The 14,232-nt window shown below is 36.4% G+C and overlaps 1 protein-coding gene across 3 annotated transcripts in view; it reads left to right on the plus strand.

The window, feature by feature from the left end:
- The window catches only part of METTL25 (methyltransferase like 25), a 130,511-nt gene that overhangs the window by 36,098 nt on the left and 80,181 nt on the right, over window positions 1-14,232 (plus strand). For all 3 annotated transcript variants that reach the window (XR_001295652.2, XM_013963711.2, XM_013963710.2), the window contains exons 4-5: window positions 1,024-1,617; window positions 4,683-4,830. Coding sequence is in view for 2 of the 3 variants with exons in the window: in XM_013963711.2 (XP_013819165.2) it covers window positions 1,024-1,617; window positions 4,683-4,830 (742 nt within the window). In the remaining variant the exon portion in view is untranslated. The remainder of the gene's footprint in view (window positions 1-1,023; window positions 1,618-4,682; window positions 4,831-14,232) is intronic.

The following is a 14,232-nucleotide window of genomic DNA, read 5'->3' on the forward strand; positions in this document are numbered from 1 at the left end:
CATTGCCCTTCTTTAAGATTGGGATGAAAACAGACTTTCCAGTCTTATGGCCACTGCTGAGTTTTCAAAATTTGCTGACATATTGAGCGCAGCACTTTAACAGCATCATCTTTTCAGATTTGAAATAGCTCAACTGGAATTCCATCATCTCCACTAGTTTTGTTCATAATAATGCTTCCTAAGGCCCACTTGAATTCGCACTCAAGGATGTCTGGCTCTAGGTGAGTGACCACACCATCATGGTTATCTGGGTATTTAGACCTTTTTTTGTATAGTTTCTGTTGTATTCTCGCCACATCTACTTATTCTCTTCTGCTTCTGTTAAGTCTTTGTCATTTCTTTCCTTTATTGTGCCCATCTTTTCTTGAAATGTTGCCTTGTATATCCAGTTTTCTTTAAGAGATCTCTGGTCTTTCCCATTCTGTTGTTTTCCTCTAATTCTTTGCATTTTTCACTGAAGAAGGCTTTCTTTCCTTGCTGTTCTCTGGAACTGTACATTCAGTTGGGTATATCCTTCCTTTTCTCCCTTGCCTTTCACTTCTCATCTCTTCTCAGCTATTTGTAAAGTCTTCCCAGACAACCACTTTGCCTTTTTGCATTTCTTTTACTTGAGGATGGTTTTGGTCACCACCTCCTGTACAATATTAGGAACATCTGTCCATAGTTCTTCAGACGTTGTGTCTACCAGGTCTAACTCCTTCAATCTATTTGTCATTTCCACTGAATAATCATAAGGGATTTGATTTAGGTCACACCTAAATGTTCTAGTGAAGAAAGACAATTTTATTTTCAATATTCATCTTTTACATCTTTTTCTTGACATTATTATGCTGCTTAGAACTTCTCTTAAAATAGTGAGTAAAAATGATGAGTATTTGTTTTTAATGGGGTCAAAAATTAAAATAGAGTAAAGCATAACAGGCTGTATAAATTTTATAACCATCTATTTATTTGCTTAAAAAAAACTGAGATTGCTATTATCATCTAACTGAAATTCCTTTAATTCATTCTGATTTTCTTTAGATAATTGACCTGGGTTCTGGTAAAGGCTACCTAAGCTCCTTTTTGTCCTTAAAGTACGGCTTAAAAGTTTATGGAATCGATTCCTCAAATACTCATGGAGCTGAGGAGAGAAACAGGAAACTGAAGAAACATTGGAAAGTCTATCGTAGGCGGTCAAAGCCAGATGTCAGTGGACTGGCATTACAAACAACGAAAGAAAGGAAAGTGCAAGATGAAACTAAATGTAAAGCAGACATTGAGGGAATATGTAACAACAGTAATGCAAATCAAGAAAAGCCATCAACCTCAGACTTTTTATCAGAGTTTTCGGGTTCTGTGATTTCTGACATCAGAAGACAAATGGAAAACCTAAAGGTTTATTCACACCGAGAGGAAAATTTGTGTTTTGAAAATGCCTTTTCTCTTAGAGAACTTTTGCCTGTTAATGCCATAGAACCTAATTCCTCATCCCAAATACCTAAAAGAAAAATGTCTGAAACAAGTAAAGAGAGAAGAAAAATTACTTCGAAGTCAAATGAATCAAATATATATTCACCTTTAACATCTATTATCACTGCTGATTCGGAACTGCATGATATTATTAAAGATCTGGAGGTGATTTCAGTTTTAAATTCTATAATTTGATTTATGTAAAGGCCCTAAAACATAGAATTAAATTTTAATATTAGCTTACTTAAGCTGCATATCTTGTTTGATTACATTAAATTGAAAGAACCAAGAAAATAAAATTATATTCAGGCTTTCATGATTTCCATAGATACCGAAATCTGATAAGAATACAAATCTGACAATCTGACGATCATAGTTTTCCAGAATGGGGTGCCCTTGCCCTCCCCTCATTTTTAATCCTGAATTAAACATAAGTACAAATACAGAAGCTAGTTAGATAAGTTCTCATTATGCAATTGATGGATTTTTCAAATTTCACTCCAAGAAAATTCTTACACTTCATTTACATTTGGAGTAAAGATGTATGTAGGGCAATATTGGGCTTCCCTGGTAGCTCAGCTGGTAAAGAATCTACTTGCAACACAGGAGACCTGGTTCGATTCCTGGGTTGGAAAGTTCCCTGGCGAAAGGATAGATTACCCACTCTAATATTCTTGGGCTTCTTTGGTGGCTCAGATGGTAAAGAATCCACCTGCAATGCAGGAGACATGGGTTTGATCCCTGGGTTAGGAAGAACCCTAGAGGAGGGCATGGCAACCCACTCCAGTATTCTTGCCTGGAGTATCCCCATGAACAGGGGAGCCTGGAGGGCCACAGTCCATGGGGTCGCAAAGAGTCTGACATGACTAAGCATGAGCACATGGGCAACATTATGTTTAATGTTAGACTTGGTAACCAGAATTCCAGTTTTATTGAGCAAGAGTAGCTTCTGAATTCTTAAAAATTTTTGAACTTTTTTTAAACTACAAGTATGTTGAGTCATATAATGTTTAAGAGACAATGTATCTTAAACAAAGGCAGCATTGTATGTTAAAACAATATTAGAGGAGTTTCTAGAAATCATTTGGCCTAAATCATTGTTTAGAAATCAAGGTAGCCTTTGAAGTTATGATATTCTACTCTTGTTACATTTTTTGAAAAGTCTTCCCTAAAGAATGAATAAACAAAAGATCCTAGAATTCTTTATAAATTTAAATCCTTGTTTGGTTGCTGACCAGTGTTTTAGTACTTTGTCATTTTAGAGTGAGGATTTTTTTCTCTTTCCCAGGTATTTTTGTATTTCACTAATTGTAGAAAACTGGTTAATCCTCATTAATTGTTTTCCCTATATGTGAAATCAGTAATTAAGTTACAGCTTAACCTTCTGTTGGGCTTAAACAACCCTAGTTACTTTAATATGACTTCAAAATATATACACTTTTAGTGCTTATTACCATTTATTTTTGCTTTTAAGAGTCATCTAAAATGTATACGATCAAAACTGTATGCAATCTTCTATAATAATTTGCTGATAAAATATATGCTGAAACATTGTTTCTTAGGTCCTTAGTGAAACAGTAATTTAATAACCAAAATTGACCAATACCTCTTATCCTTTCCATTCCCCATCGCACAACACACATGCAGTTCTTAAATATTTTGCTATTAGGATACTGTGCTAATCGCAGATTTTTGTTTGCCACCTGCTGATACTATTAACCAATCCTGTATAATGAATACAGTAAAGAATGAGGTTAAATGTTATTGTGTTGTCTTTAGGGAGTGCTAAGCTTAAAAAGAGAGATTTGTACCTCTATGATCTACCCTTAATTAGCAATAAACCCTTTCTCTCTGAATTTCTTATTATTTATAACATACATCTAAGTAAAACCTACCCAAGCTGTCTAATCACTTAGAAAAGCAAAATAGTTGCACAACATTCCATAAAATGTGCTTTGAAGAGAATAACGATTGAAGCAACTGAATATTTTATCTGTCCAAAGCAGTGTACAGGTACAATTCTTTTCTTTAGAAAGGTTAGACTTCAGCCCTGCCTGCAATGCAAGAAACCTGGGTTCGATCCCTGGGTCAGGAAGATCTCCTAGAGAAGGGGATGGCTACCCACTCTAGTGTTCTTGCCTGGAGAATCGCATGGACAGAGGAGTCTGGAGGGCTATGGTCCATGAGTCCCAATGAGTCAGACATGATTGCAGCAATCACACACATATCTAGATTATATGAACTAAAGCATTAGTTTTTGTAAAATAACTCAAATGAAGTAGTTGTATTTGTTCCTAAAATAGTCATAATAATATATTTGATTCACAACTTAATGTCTGTTGTTTTAAACATTTACAATATGCATCATATTTATAATAACCTGATATAAGAATATAAAACATTTACTAAATGTTATCATGTGCCAGAGATTATACTAAATCACTTACAAGTATTAACTTATTAAAGTCTTGCAACAACCCATTGAGATGAGATACTATTATTGGCTTCATTTTACAGATGATGAAATTATGCAACTGAAGAGTTAAATAGCATACTGATCGAAATTCTTTTGAGTGCGTGCCAGTGTAACCACTCTGTATGCATTTAAATTAGGCTTTAAGTAATTTGGAGAAACGTTCCAAAGGAATTTTATGTAATTCACGTTATAAAATTAAGAGCAACATTTTTTATTTGGAATTAATATTGTCATATTTGGTGTAATGAGTAAACTAAGTAAACTTTGTTGATGTTGGAGTAGAAATGCCAACTTAGCAAGGCTTAATTCCTTTTGAATTTCTTTTGTATGGCAGGTTTTATAAGTTTTGAATGGTGAAATGCAATTTAAAAATTGACTGTTATGATATTAATGTATCTCAAATCACAAGTTTGTCCTAATAACACTGCCTACATTTGATTGGTCAAGTCAACCTTTATTTTGTCTAGTTGTTAAGCAAATATTAATTGTGAAAGAGACCAGAGAAAAGTAAAATGGACAAGTAACAAAAAGCATTAGAAAATCAACTCAGAAGTATGTCAGTTTTGATAAAAGATCACAATCATTTTACCTATAAGGGAAATAATTATGTTATAAAAATGGGACATACAATACTTTCTAGTCAGCTCTGCATTTTTAAAGCTCTGCATTCTGATAAACATATACAGTCTTCACCTGAAATGTGTTTTACCCCTCCTTTTAATTTCCAGCATTTCTTTTCTTCTTGTCTTTTAAGGATTGTTTGATGGTAGGTCTACATACTTGTGGTGATCTTGCTCCAAATACTCTGCGAATATTCACTTCCAAGTCTGAAGTCAAAGGAGTTTGCAGCGTGGGTTGCTGCTATCACCTCTTATCTGAAGAGTTTGAAAACCCACATAAAGGTACAGAGTTCTTCATGCCTCATGATTTTTTTTATTCAAGCAAAATCACTGCTTTATCTCTCTCCCTCTTTTTTGTTGTTGACAGTATTGTCATTTTGAATTAGCATTTGAAATAAGGTCTGATATTCTTACAATTTTAAAAATGTTACATCAAATGAAATTTGATGCATTGTCACTTGTGTATTTTGTGATAGTTTCTTTTTTTACCATAGTATAGTCTGCAGTTCAGTCGCTCAGTCGTGTCCGACTGTTTGCAACCCCGTGAACCGCAGCACGCCAGGCTTCCCTGTCCATCACCAACTCCTGGAGTTTACCCAGACTCATGTCCATCGAGTTGGTGATGCCATCCAGCCGTCTCCTCCTCTGTCGTCCCCTTCTCCTCCTGCCTTCAATATTTCCCAGCATTAGGGTCTTTTCAAATGAATCAGCTTTTCGCATCAGGTGGCCAAAGTATTGGAGTTTCAGCTTAACATCAGTCCTTCCAGTGAACACCCAGGACTGATCTCCTTTAGGATGGACTGGTTGGATCTCCTTGCAGTCCAGGAGACTTTCAAGAGTCTTCTCCAACACCACAGTTCAAAAGCATCAATTCTTAAGCTCAGTTATTGCAGCATAAAAACTGCAAATATGTGAAAATTTTGTGTGATACATTTTTTAGAGAACTTCTATTTAAAAATATTTGTCAGATACACATTGCCTAATGTAGTGAAGCTAAATTATTTTGTCATAAATATAGAGTTGACAAGATTTGCTTTCGTTTCCAAACTCTTCTCCATCTTGTAAGGCATACTGATATTTCTCCCTCACAAAAAGTCTCTTACTCTATTTTGAAGTGTCAAAACACCATGCTTTCAAAAAGGCGGAGACCTGCAGTTGGTTTAAAATAATAGTATTCAAACTATTTGCTCCTTGGGCTGAAAAGGTACCTGAGGAGTGCAGGACAGAGTGCGTAGACAAGACTGGAAGCACCTGCCGTCTTTCTTCTAGAGCAGATCCAGAAATTCCTCCTTTGACCCATTTTATATGTTATATCTCTCTATTAGACATGGTATCACATTAGGTGGTTATTTAGTTTATTAATATTAGCAGTTCTCCTTTCTATTAGTTTAATGAGTTATTTATCAATATCCAGTGTCCCTTGCCAAGAATTTTTAGGTCAGGAAGTTGTATCAATGTAGATGGCATTGTTTGCTCTTTTTTTTTTTTTCAGTTATAAAGCCCAGATGAGTATGAAATTTTGATTATTTTTTTTATTTAGTCATGTCCAAGAGGTAAAAATTGTTATTGTATACTGAAATTTGGCTGGGTGAAACAGAGGTCCTCCTTAACACTGGCAAAAGTTTTTGTGCAGAAGAGGGGAGTTTGAACTTTTTTATGTCAGTGTTTTAAAAACTATCTTTTAGAAAAGATATGCAGATGTAAAATTGTGAATATGTAGAGATACACAGAGTGAGAGAAAGAAAGCAAATTGGCAAAAAGTTAACAATAGTTTAATTTAAATGGAAAATATGTTTGTCATATTATTATTTCCAACTTTGCTCTGAGTACACAAATTTTCAAGATAAAACCGGGGAGGGCGGGGAAGTAAACCTAATTTTTTTTTTTTTTACTCTATATAACCAAATATTTACATTAGTGTATAACCCTTTGTATACCTCTTTCCTAAAAGAAATGAGGAAGAAAACAAAAGAAAACATTTAAGGCAATCACAGTTTTACAGCTTTTAAATTATTAAATGGAAAGTGTTCTCCTGGCTCATCAAGCATAAAATTCTATGTAGGGAAGTTCTATAGGGATTTTTTTAACAATTGGCCCATTTGGGAGTAGATGGAGCCACTTGCTGTGTCTTTCAGTTCAGAAATACTGTCTTATAGTATAAGATCTTTAATTTCAGCTCCCTGCTTCCTTCTTTCACTTTAACATCATCCCCCTCCGCCTCACCCTCCACCACCACCCACCACCAAAATGCCTTCCCCTTCCAAAGGGCTTCCCTCTCTGTAGGTGGTCCATCTTAAGACTGCCATCTCTGGGCCTGTGGTACCCTTGCAGCGCTTGCTGTGTATCATCAGGTCTCAGCCTTTATCTCTGTTCTTCATACAATGGGGTCCTGTCTCTTGGCAGTGTACTCTGTTCCCTGTCACACACATTTTTCCACATCTGACTCTCCCTCTGGAATGATTCCCAGAGCTGGTTCCACTGATTTGAGATGTTTATTTCTTAATGTACATTTAAATCTACATATCTAGTATAAGTGGTTTATGAGTAATTTTATTTGTTCTCTAACTTTTGTTAAATATGTAAAGAAATTCAGATTTAAGTGGCTATCCTTATTTCATGACAGCCAGGAAATGTTACTGGTACAATTTACATCCTTTGTCTGGTTCTTCCATTTTATTCTTAAAGGGGTTGGCAGAAACTACTTGCCAGGGTAGGAAGCTATTTAAAAGATTGACTAGTTGCTCACTAGCTGCTCCTTTGTCAGTCCATTTTGTGTTAGTCTTCTCTAGGCAAATAGTAATTTAATATTCTTAGTTACATTTATTTATAATGTGTTTCAGTAAAGTATAAACAAACATCAGTTCAGTTCAGTCACTCAGTCGTGTCTGACTCTTTGCGACCTCATGAATCCCAGCACGACAGGCCTCCCTGTCCATCACCAACTCCTGGAGTTCATTCAGACTCAGGTCTATCGAATCAGTGATGCCATCCAGCCATCTCATCCTCTGTTGTCACCTTCTCCTCCTTCCCCCAATCCCTCCCAGCATCAGAGTCTTTTCCAATGAGTCAACTCTTCGCATGAGGTGGCCAAAGTACTGGAGCTTCAGCTTTAGCATCATTCATTCCAAAGAAATCCCAGAGCTGATCTCCTTCAGAATGGACTGGTTGCATCTCCTTGCAGTCCAAGGGACTCTCAAGAGTCTTCTCCAACACCACAGTTCAAAAGCATCAATTCTTCAGCGCTCAGCCTTCTTCACAGTCCAACTCTCACATCCATACATGACCACAGGAAAAAACATAGCCTTGACTAGACGGACCTTAGTCGGCAAAGTAATGTGTCTGCTTTTGAATATGCTATCTAGGTTGGTCATAACTTTTCTTCCAAGGAGTAAGCATCTTTTAATTTCATGGCTGCAATCACCATCTGCAGTGATTTTGGAGCCCAAAACATAAACATACGGGAAGATAAATATTTTTAGAGCTAAATGAAATGATTGAGGAAAGTCCTTTGTTTTATGAGTCCACTTAGGTACCTTTTCTGACACACTATTATAAATTGTTTAGAAGTATTTATTGACCATGTACTCAAATTAAGATGAAAAAATATCTTTGAATAAGGCCTGTTCATTAGAGAGGTTTTCGCAGAATCTGAAGGAAGATCGGTGCACCACATCTTCAGCTTTGCCGCTTCATTTCTGCCATGGAAAGATTTGATAGATTGATATTCAGAATGTAGACACTAGTTTTTGTTTACTTTTTTATCTTCAGAACTCAGCGCATTGCCTCAGACATGGTTCATGTTGATCAGTGTTTGTACAATGTGTGCTGAATAAATACTTGAGTGGCAGTTGCCCTTCTTCACTGCATTGATAGGAGGAGTTTGGCCCCAGAACTCAGACAAGAAAAAGTGTTGGAAAGGTTTGCTAATGACTGTGACTGGCAGCTACAAACTCTCATTTTCCTTCTTGTAGGCAGAGTTAATTCATGCGAAGGCCTTCCTGTCAAAAATGTCCTAACCATTGGAAATCATTGAGATTATGATCTCAGTGGCTTAAGATCTATGAACTAGACTTCAGTGGCAAAAGCTGATAGTATTATCTTAATGTTATTTGATTTCCTCATAAATACCTGAAAAGCACGGAGGCTTGGGAGTCTTGCTTGTTAGGAAAGCAAAGAACAAGCAGGAGGGAACAGGACTGAGTCATATGATGAAGCTGGTGGAGATGTATGCAAGGTGATTATCTTCAAATACTTTGAAAGCAGAGAGTTTGAAAGCCAAAAGGTAGGAGAAAAATGTAGGAAAATAAGTGATAGGAAAAACAAAAGCAACCTAGGTTTATATTGAGCTTTGCCTAGCTTTGGACTGTTATACTTTCTCTTCTTAAAAACTGGATGCCAAAAATTCACTCCTTTTCTCACACCCCATCTTCATTTTTCTTCCCATTGCCTATAATGAAACTAGAGAAGATATGAACCATCTCCTGTGATTTTTATAACTATTTCTCAACCCTGGCTGTCCAGATGGATCATATATGACAGCTGCAGTTTCTAGATGCTTGGGAGCTACTTCTGACCTTCTGAAGTATCTCTAAGAATGGGATTTTAATATAAGCATTTTTAAGAAGCACTGTAGGAATTCTAATGAACAGCATCATTGAAAACAAATATGTATTATGGTTCCTAAGAAGACATACAGAATTTTAGAAGATGTTCTATAGAAATATATTCAAGGTTGTTTGTAGTTGTTTTAATCTCTCCCATGCAGGGACTTAGGTGGACTCTACTCATGTGCTAGTTTGCAGATCCAAACAAAGACTGAATCCAAGAAAAAAGGGTATATCAAATTCTAGGCTACAGAGAATTAACCCCCCAAAAGTCATTGAAGCATCGAGCTCAGAGTGAAAACCCAGGGAAATCAAACATACAGGCAAAAATGCACAATAAAGGGTTAGAAACTAGGCAAAATCAAAGAAGACAATCTGGAACAAGAAAAAAATGTCCAAGATAGTTATATGAGCACTACTAGAATTTTGATAGCTCAACTTTACTGATGAGTGGGTGTGTGGGTGTGTGTGTGTGTGTGAGTATGTGTGGGTGTGTGTGTGGGTGTGAGTGTGTGTGTGTGTGAAAGCAGACAACAGCCGACTTTTTGTTCTTGACTATTTAGCCGTGATTGTTTGGAAAGATGGAATACGGATGTGGTCTTATTTTGTATGTACAGCATTCACAGTATTCCTAAAATAGAAATCCACCACTGTACAGTTTGATCATAATATTAGGATAAACTAACTTATAGGGCAAGATGTTTGCATGGACAAGGTTGGAGTATTTCCTGTCACATATTTAGGACTAGGTTCCATGGAGTGATGGCCTTCCCTGGTGGCTCAGATGGTAAAGCATCTGCCTACAATGCAGGAGACCTGGGTTCTATCCCTGGGTCAGGAAGATCCCCTGGAGAAGGCAGTGGCAACCCACTCCAGTACTCTTGCCTGGAGAATCCCATGGACAGAGGAGCCTGGTGGGCTACAGTCCATGGGGTCGCTAAGAGTTGGACTCGGCTGAGCGACTTCACTCCCTTTTCCATGGAGTGATAACTTCGAATCATCAAGTATGTCATGTCTTGCTCCTCTGATATCTTACACACCTGCCCCTAACCCTCAGTTTGTTTGCACAGCTGTTTTCAAGTTTAAATTGGGGCAGTTTTGCCCTTTGGGATGTAAATCTGAGTTATTAATAGTCCAACATAGTATAGTAGAAAAGTCTGCTAAGTACACTGCAACTTTTTGTGATGATATTGTACTATGTAAACAATATGTGTTTTACATGAATATGTTTAGCCAGTATGCTGTGGTAGACCATAGTGGTGGTCTGTCATGAATGTTAATTTTCAAAAATACCTCAAAACTCTCTGAGCAATTATGAATACCAAAGTTCCACCATATGCTTTAAAAACTGCTTTTAAATATTTATACATTATGAGCCAGTAGTTCCTAGGAGAACATGAAATAACAGAAACAGTTTTATTGCAGAGCTTTATAGTATATATATATATAGGTATATGTTTTCCCAAGTTTGACTTGTTTCAGTATTTTGTCTTAATATTGATTATCATAGTTAATTTGAAATGCTGATACTATTAATTTGAAATACTGATACTATTTCTTTCCGTAGAAGCTGGAGAGAGAACTTCTTTTGGTTGTTTTTCCTGTCAAGGTAGAGAAATGCTGAAGAAACACTACTGGTTACCTCTCCAGATCCACATCTCTCTTTTTCCGTGTTAACTGAACTATGACTTTGTTCAAGCGTCAGTGATTAGGAAGACTGAGTGCTGCTGTCGCCTCAGAAATATGTGACTCTCAATATAAATTAGCTACAATGATTCCGTTTATTTAAGAATGGATATGAAACAGTTGTTACCAATGAAGCATGAGGAGCGTATCTCCGAAGGGGTTTCCTGGGAAATATTTTTTTCTCTTAAAATTGAATACAAGACAGAAACATTACTTTTCTTTTTCTTTGTTGCCTCTGATCTTGGTCATCTGTCTCTGTTCAGCCTAGTAATTCTACCTGCTAAGCATTCTGTCAGAATTTGATCTCAGTTCTGTAACGAGTCATTCAGGCCTGGTCTGAGGAATGAAAGGTAATTTACTTTTCCTGTAAATTGATATGATGATACCAGAGACTTTGGAGTGCAAGATGAGTAGAGAAAGAGCTGGGACCCCAGAGAGTCACGTCAGGTGGTTGCATAGAGCTTCTTCAGTGGGCTTGATAGGAGCCCTTTCTGGGAGCAGCCTTTGTCAGGGAACAGATGTTTGCTTGATCTCTCCTCATCTTCTCAACCCAATGACCGGAAGTCTGCTCGTATCTTCAGTGCCCTTCTAATACTGCAGATCTGCACGGTTAAATACAAAGGGTATAACCCTTGAAAGCCTACAGCTCACTTGCATTTACCCTTGATCTGAATGTGTTTCAGGGAATTAAGGTGATCCTCCCTAGAGCTCTCCATTTCCTTTTTTTTTTTTTTTTAAACAAAGGAGGGCTACAGGTCATCTTTTAGCTTCATGTTTCAACCTGGTCCTGCCATTTCTATATCAAATAGAAATTTGTCAAGGGCGTATGATATCCATCCTACTATAAAGTTTCTCAATTTAGGACACCGATAGGAATTTTCCTCTTCTTTCTTTTAATAATAGAACTTCTCTTAGTTTTAGTAGAGCAGACATCACCCAGCTACAGTCCCTGACTCCCATGTGACAAATTCAAGCCAGTAGAATGTAGTCAGATAATGTGTGCAATTTATTTAAAAGGAAGCTGCTTGTTCCTCTATTTTTTTTCACTCTTCTTACTGGCTAAGGAGTAACAGTGACCTTGATACTAAAGTTTGTAGCTAACTCTTTAAGCATAGCAGAGCAGCCTGACTTCTGGGCTCTGGATAACACACTTTGTACCTATTACCTTTTTCTGTACTATGACAGGAGAGAAAGATTTCTATCTTATTTAAGACCTGTCTTCTGAGATCCTATCCAGTACAGGTGGATCTAAAGTCTTGTTCTGAATGCTTCTTCTTTGGTGAAACTTTTACCTTAAGACTAACTGTTATGCACTATAAATATATAGCAAGCCAACAATGATAGCAACAACAAAGCATAACAAATTTTATGTGACAGATTATATGTGAACATATACAATTTATAAATGATTTCTTAGAGGTAAGGGAAAAAAAGAGAATATGATAACTATTAAAAGAGCTATTCCAGCTAGAAGATGGAAAGGATTTCCTGTTAGGAAATCAGGAAAAGCTTTGCAAAGATATTAATAGTAATTTTTGAGTTGAGCTTTGTAGGTTAGGATTTAGGTAGACAAAATTGTTGAGAGAAGCATTCCAAGTGTTAGGAACAAGGTGAGTTAAGGCATGGCAGGTCACTCCTTGGAGATGAATGAATATTCTGGGTGGTGGCTTGATTCACATGAAGTACAGAAGAGTGATATAAGGTTAAAAAGAAAGGCAGAGGTCAGTCCAAGAGGACCTCATATGGAAAGTCCATTTCAAAATGAAAATTTTGAGCAGAACAGTAACATGACCAAAAGCAGAAGCTGTCACGACCTATGAATTTTCAACTGTGAGATTCTCTGGTACCCTAACAGTGAAACAGTGGGAAAACCAGAAATCGTGGGATCAAGGCTAGGACAACTAGTGCAGTAGAAGCATTCACCCCAAAGGAGTTAACTAGCTGCTTACATTCCTATTCAAAAGGCAAACTCCAGTCAGATGTGAGCTGACATCTATTGTCAGAGGGGCTTAGTGGAAAACTGGAGCACATGCAGCAGGAGTTTCTGGTCAGGTTTTAGTATATTTGTTCTTTGAAAGGTGCTAGATCTCACAACACAAATGTGTGCTCATATTTTTAATTCTATTTCTATTAAATTTTTTAGACATACTGATCACGATCTACTAAATTTCATGACCCATTAATGGGTTGTAGCCAGTGGTGTGACAGTAAATGTTTAAATGATTTTGCTCCGTCCCTGGATAAAAGCTCTAATATGTAGCGTTTCCTGGTATCCATGGTATAAATACACCCAGATTGGCCAGTTTCAGGCTATCACTGTTGTCACTGAATGCTTAACTGGGAAAAGATGACACAGTCAGCTCTCTCTGGAGTCAACCTCACTGCACCACTGACTTTGAGTCACAGTTTGAAATAAATTTAAATATATGTTTGTTTGTTTTAAGTAAGTGAGTTTATTCACTTAAGCAGCAAGTCAACCTATCTGCTCACTTAAGCAGCAAATCAACCTATGTATAAAACCTCCCAAACAGTGTCTGGTATGCAGCTAGTGCTGAATATATATTTGTCAAAAAAATAAGTTCCTTTATGTAGACAAATATAAAGGAATATTTATGCCTTCTTTAGTTTATTTCTTTTTCACTGGTCAACTTTTCACATAAGGACTTCAGTTTCTCAAATGAATCTCACGGAGATTTTCCAGATTTCTAAACTTCCTACTATATCACATGTTCATTACTTAAAATTTTAAAAGAATTTTAGCATAAAATTTGAGAAAATAAAAACAAGTTATTATTAAAAACAAATTATAAGCAATTGATTATATTCCAAAATGATTCTTTGAAGAAAAGAGATTTTCAAAAATAATTTTATTGAAGTATAGTTTATTTATAATGTATTAATTTCTGCTGTGCAGCAAAATGATTCACATATACTGTTTGTTTAGTCACTAAATGGTTTCCGACTCTTTACCACCCCTTGGACTGTAGCCCACCAGGCTCCTCTGTCTGTGGAATTTCCCAGGCAAGAATACTGGAGTGAGTTGTCGTTTCCTACTCCAGTACATATATCCATTCTTTTTCATATGTTTTCCATTATGGTTTATCACAGGATATTGAATATAGTTCTTTGTTACACAGTAGGATCTTGTTGTTTATCTATCCTATGCATAATAGTTTGCATCTTCTAATTCCAAACTCCCAATCCTTCCCTTCCTTCACCATCCAAAAATAAAGTTTTAAAAACAAGTAATTTATAAATGATTGGTAATATTTCAAATTAATTTGTTTAAATTAACTTTCTTTTAGCCTTTCTTATAAATCATTACTATTTGATCCAGAATCTGGATATTGGGGCATGGAATTCTTTTAGCAAGTCTGACTAATTTTAAAATCAA

The sequence above is a fragment of the Capra hircus genome, chromosome 5, assembly GCF_001704415.2.
Source record: "Capra hircus breed San Clemente chromosome 5, ASM170441v1, whole genome shotgun sequence".
In the NCBI taxonomy this organism is placed as follows: Eukaryota; Metazoa; Chordata; class Mammalia; order Artiodactyla; family Bovidae; genus Capra; species Capra hircus.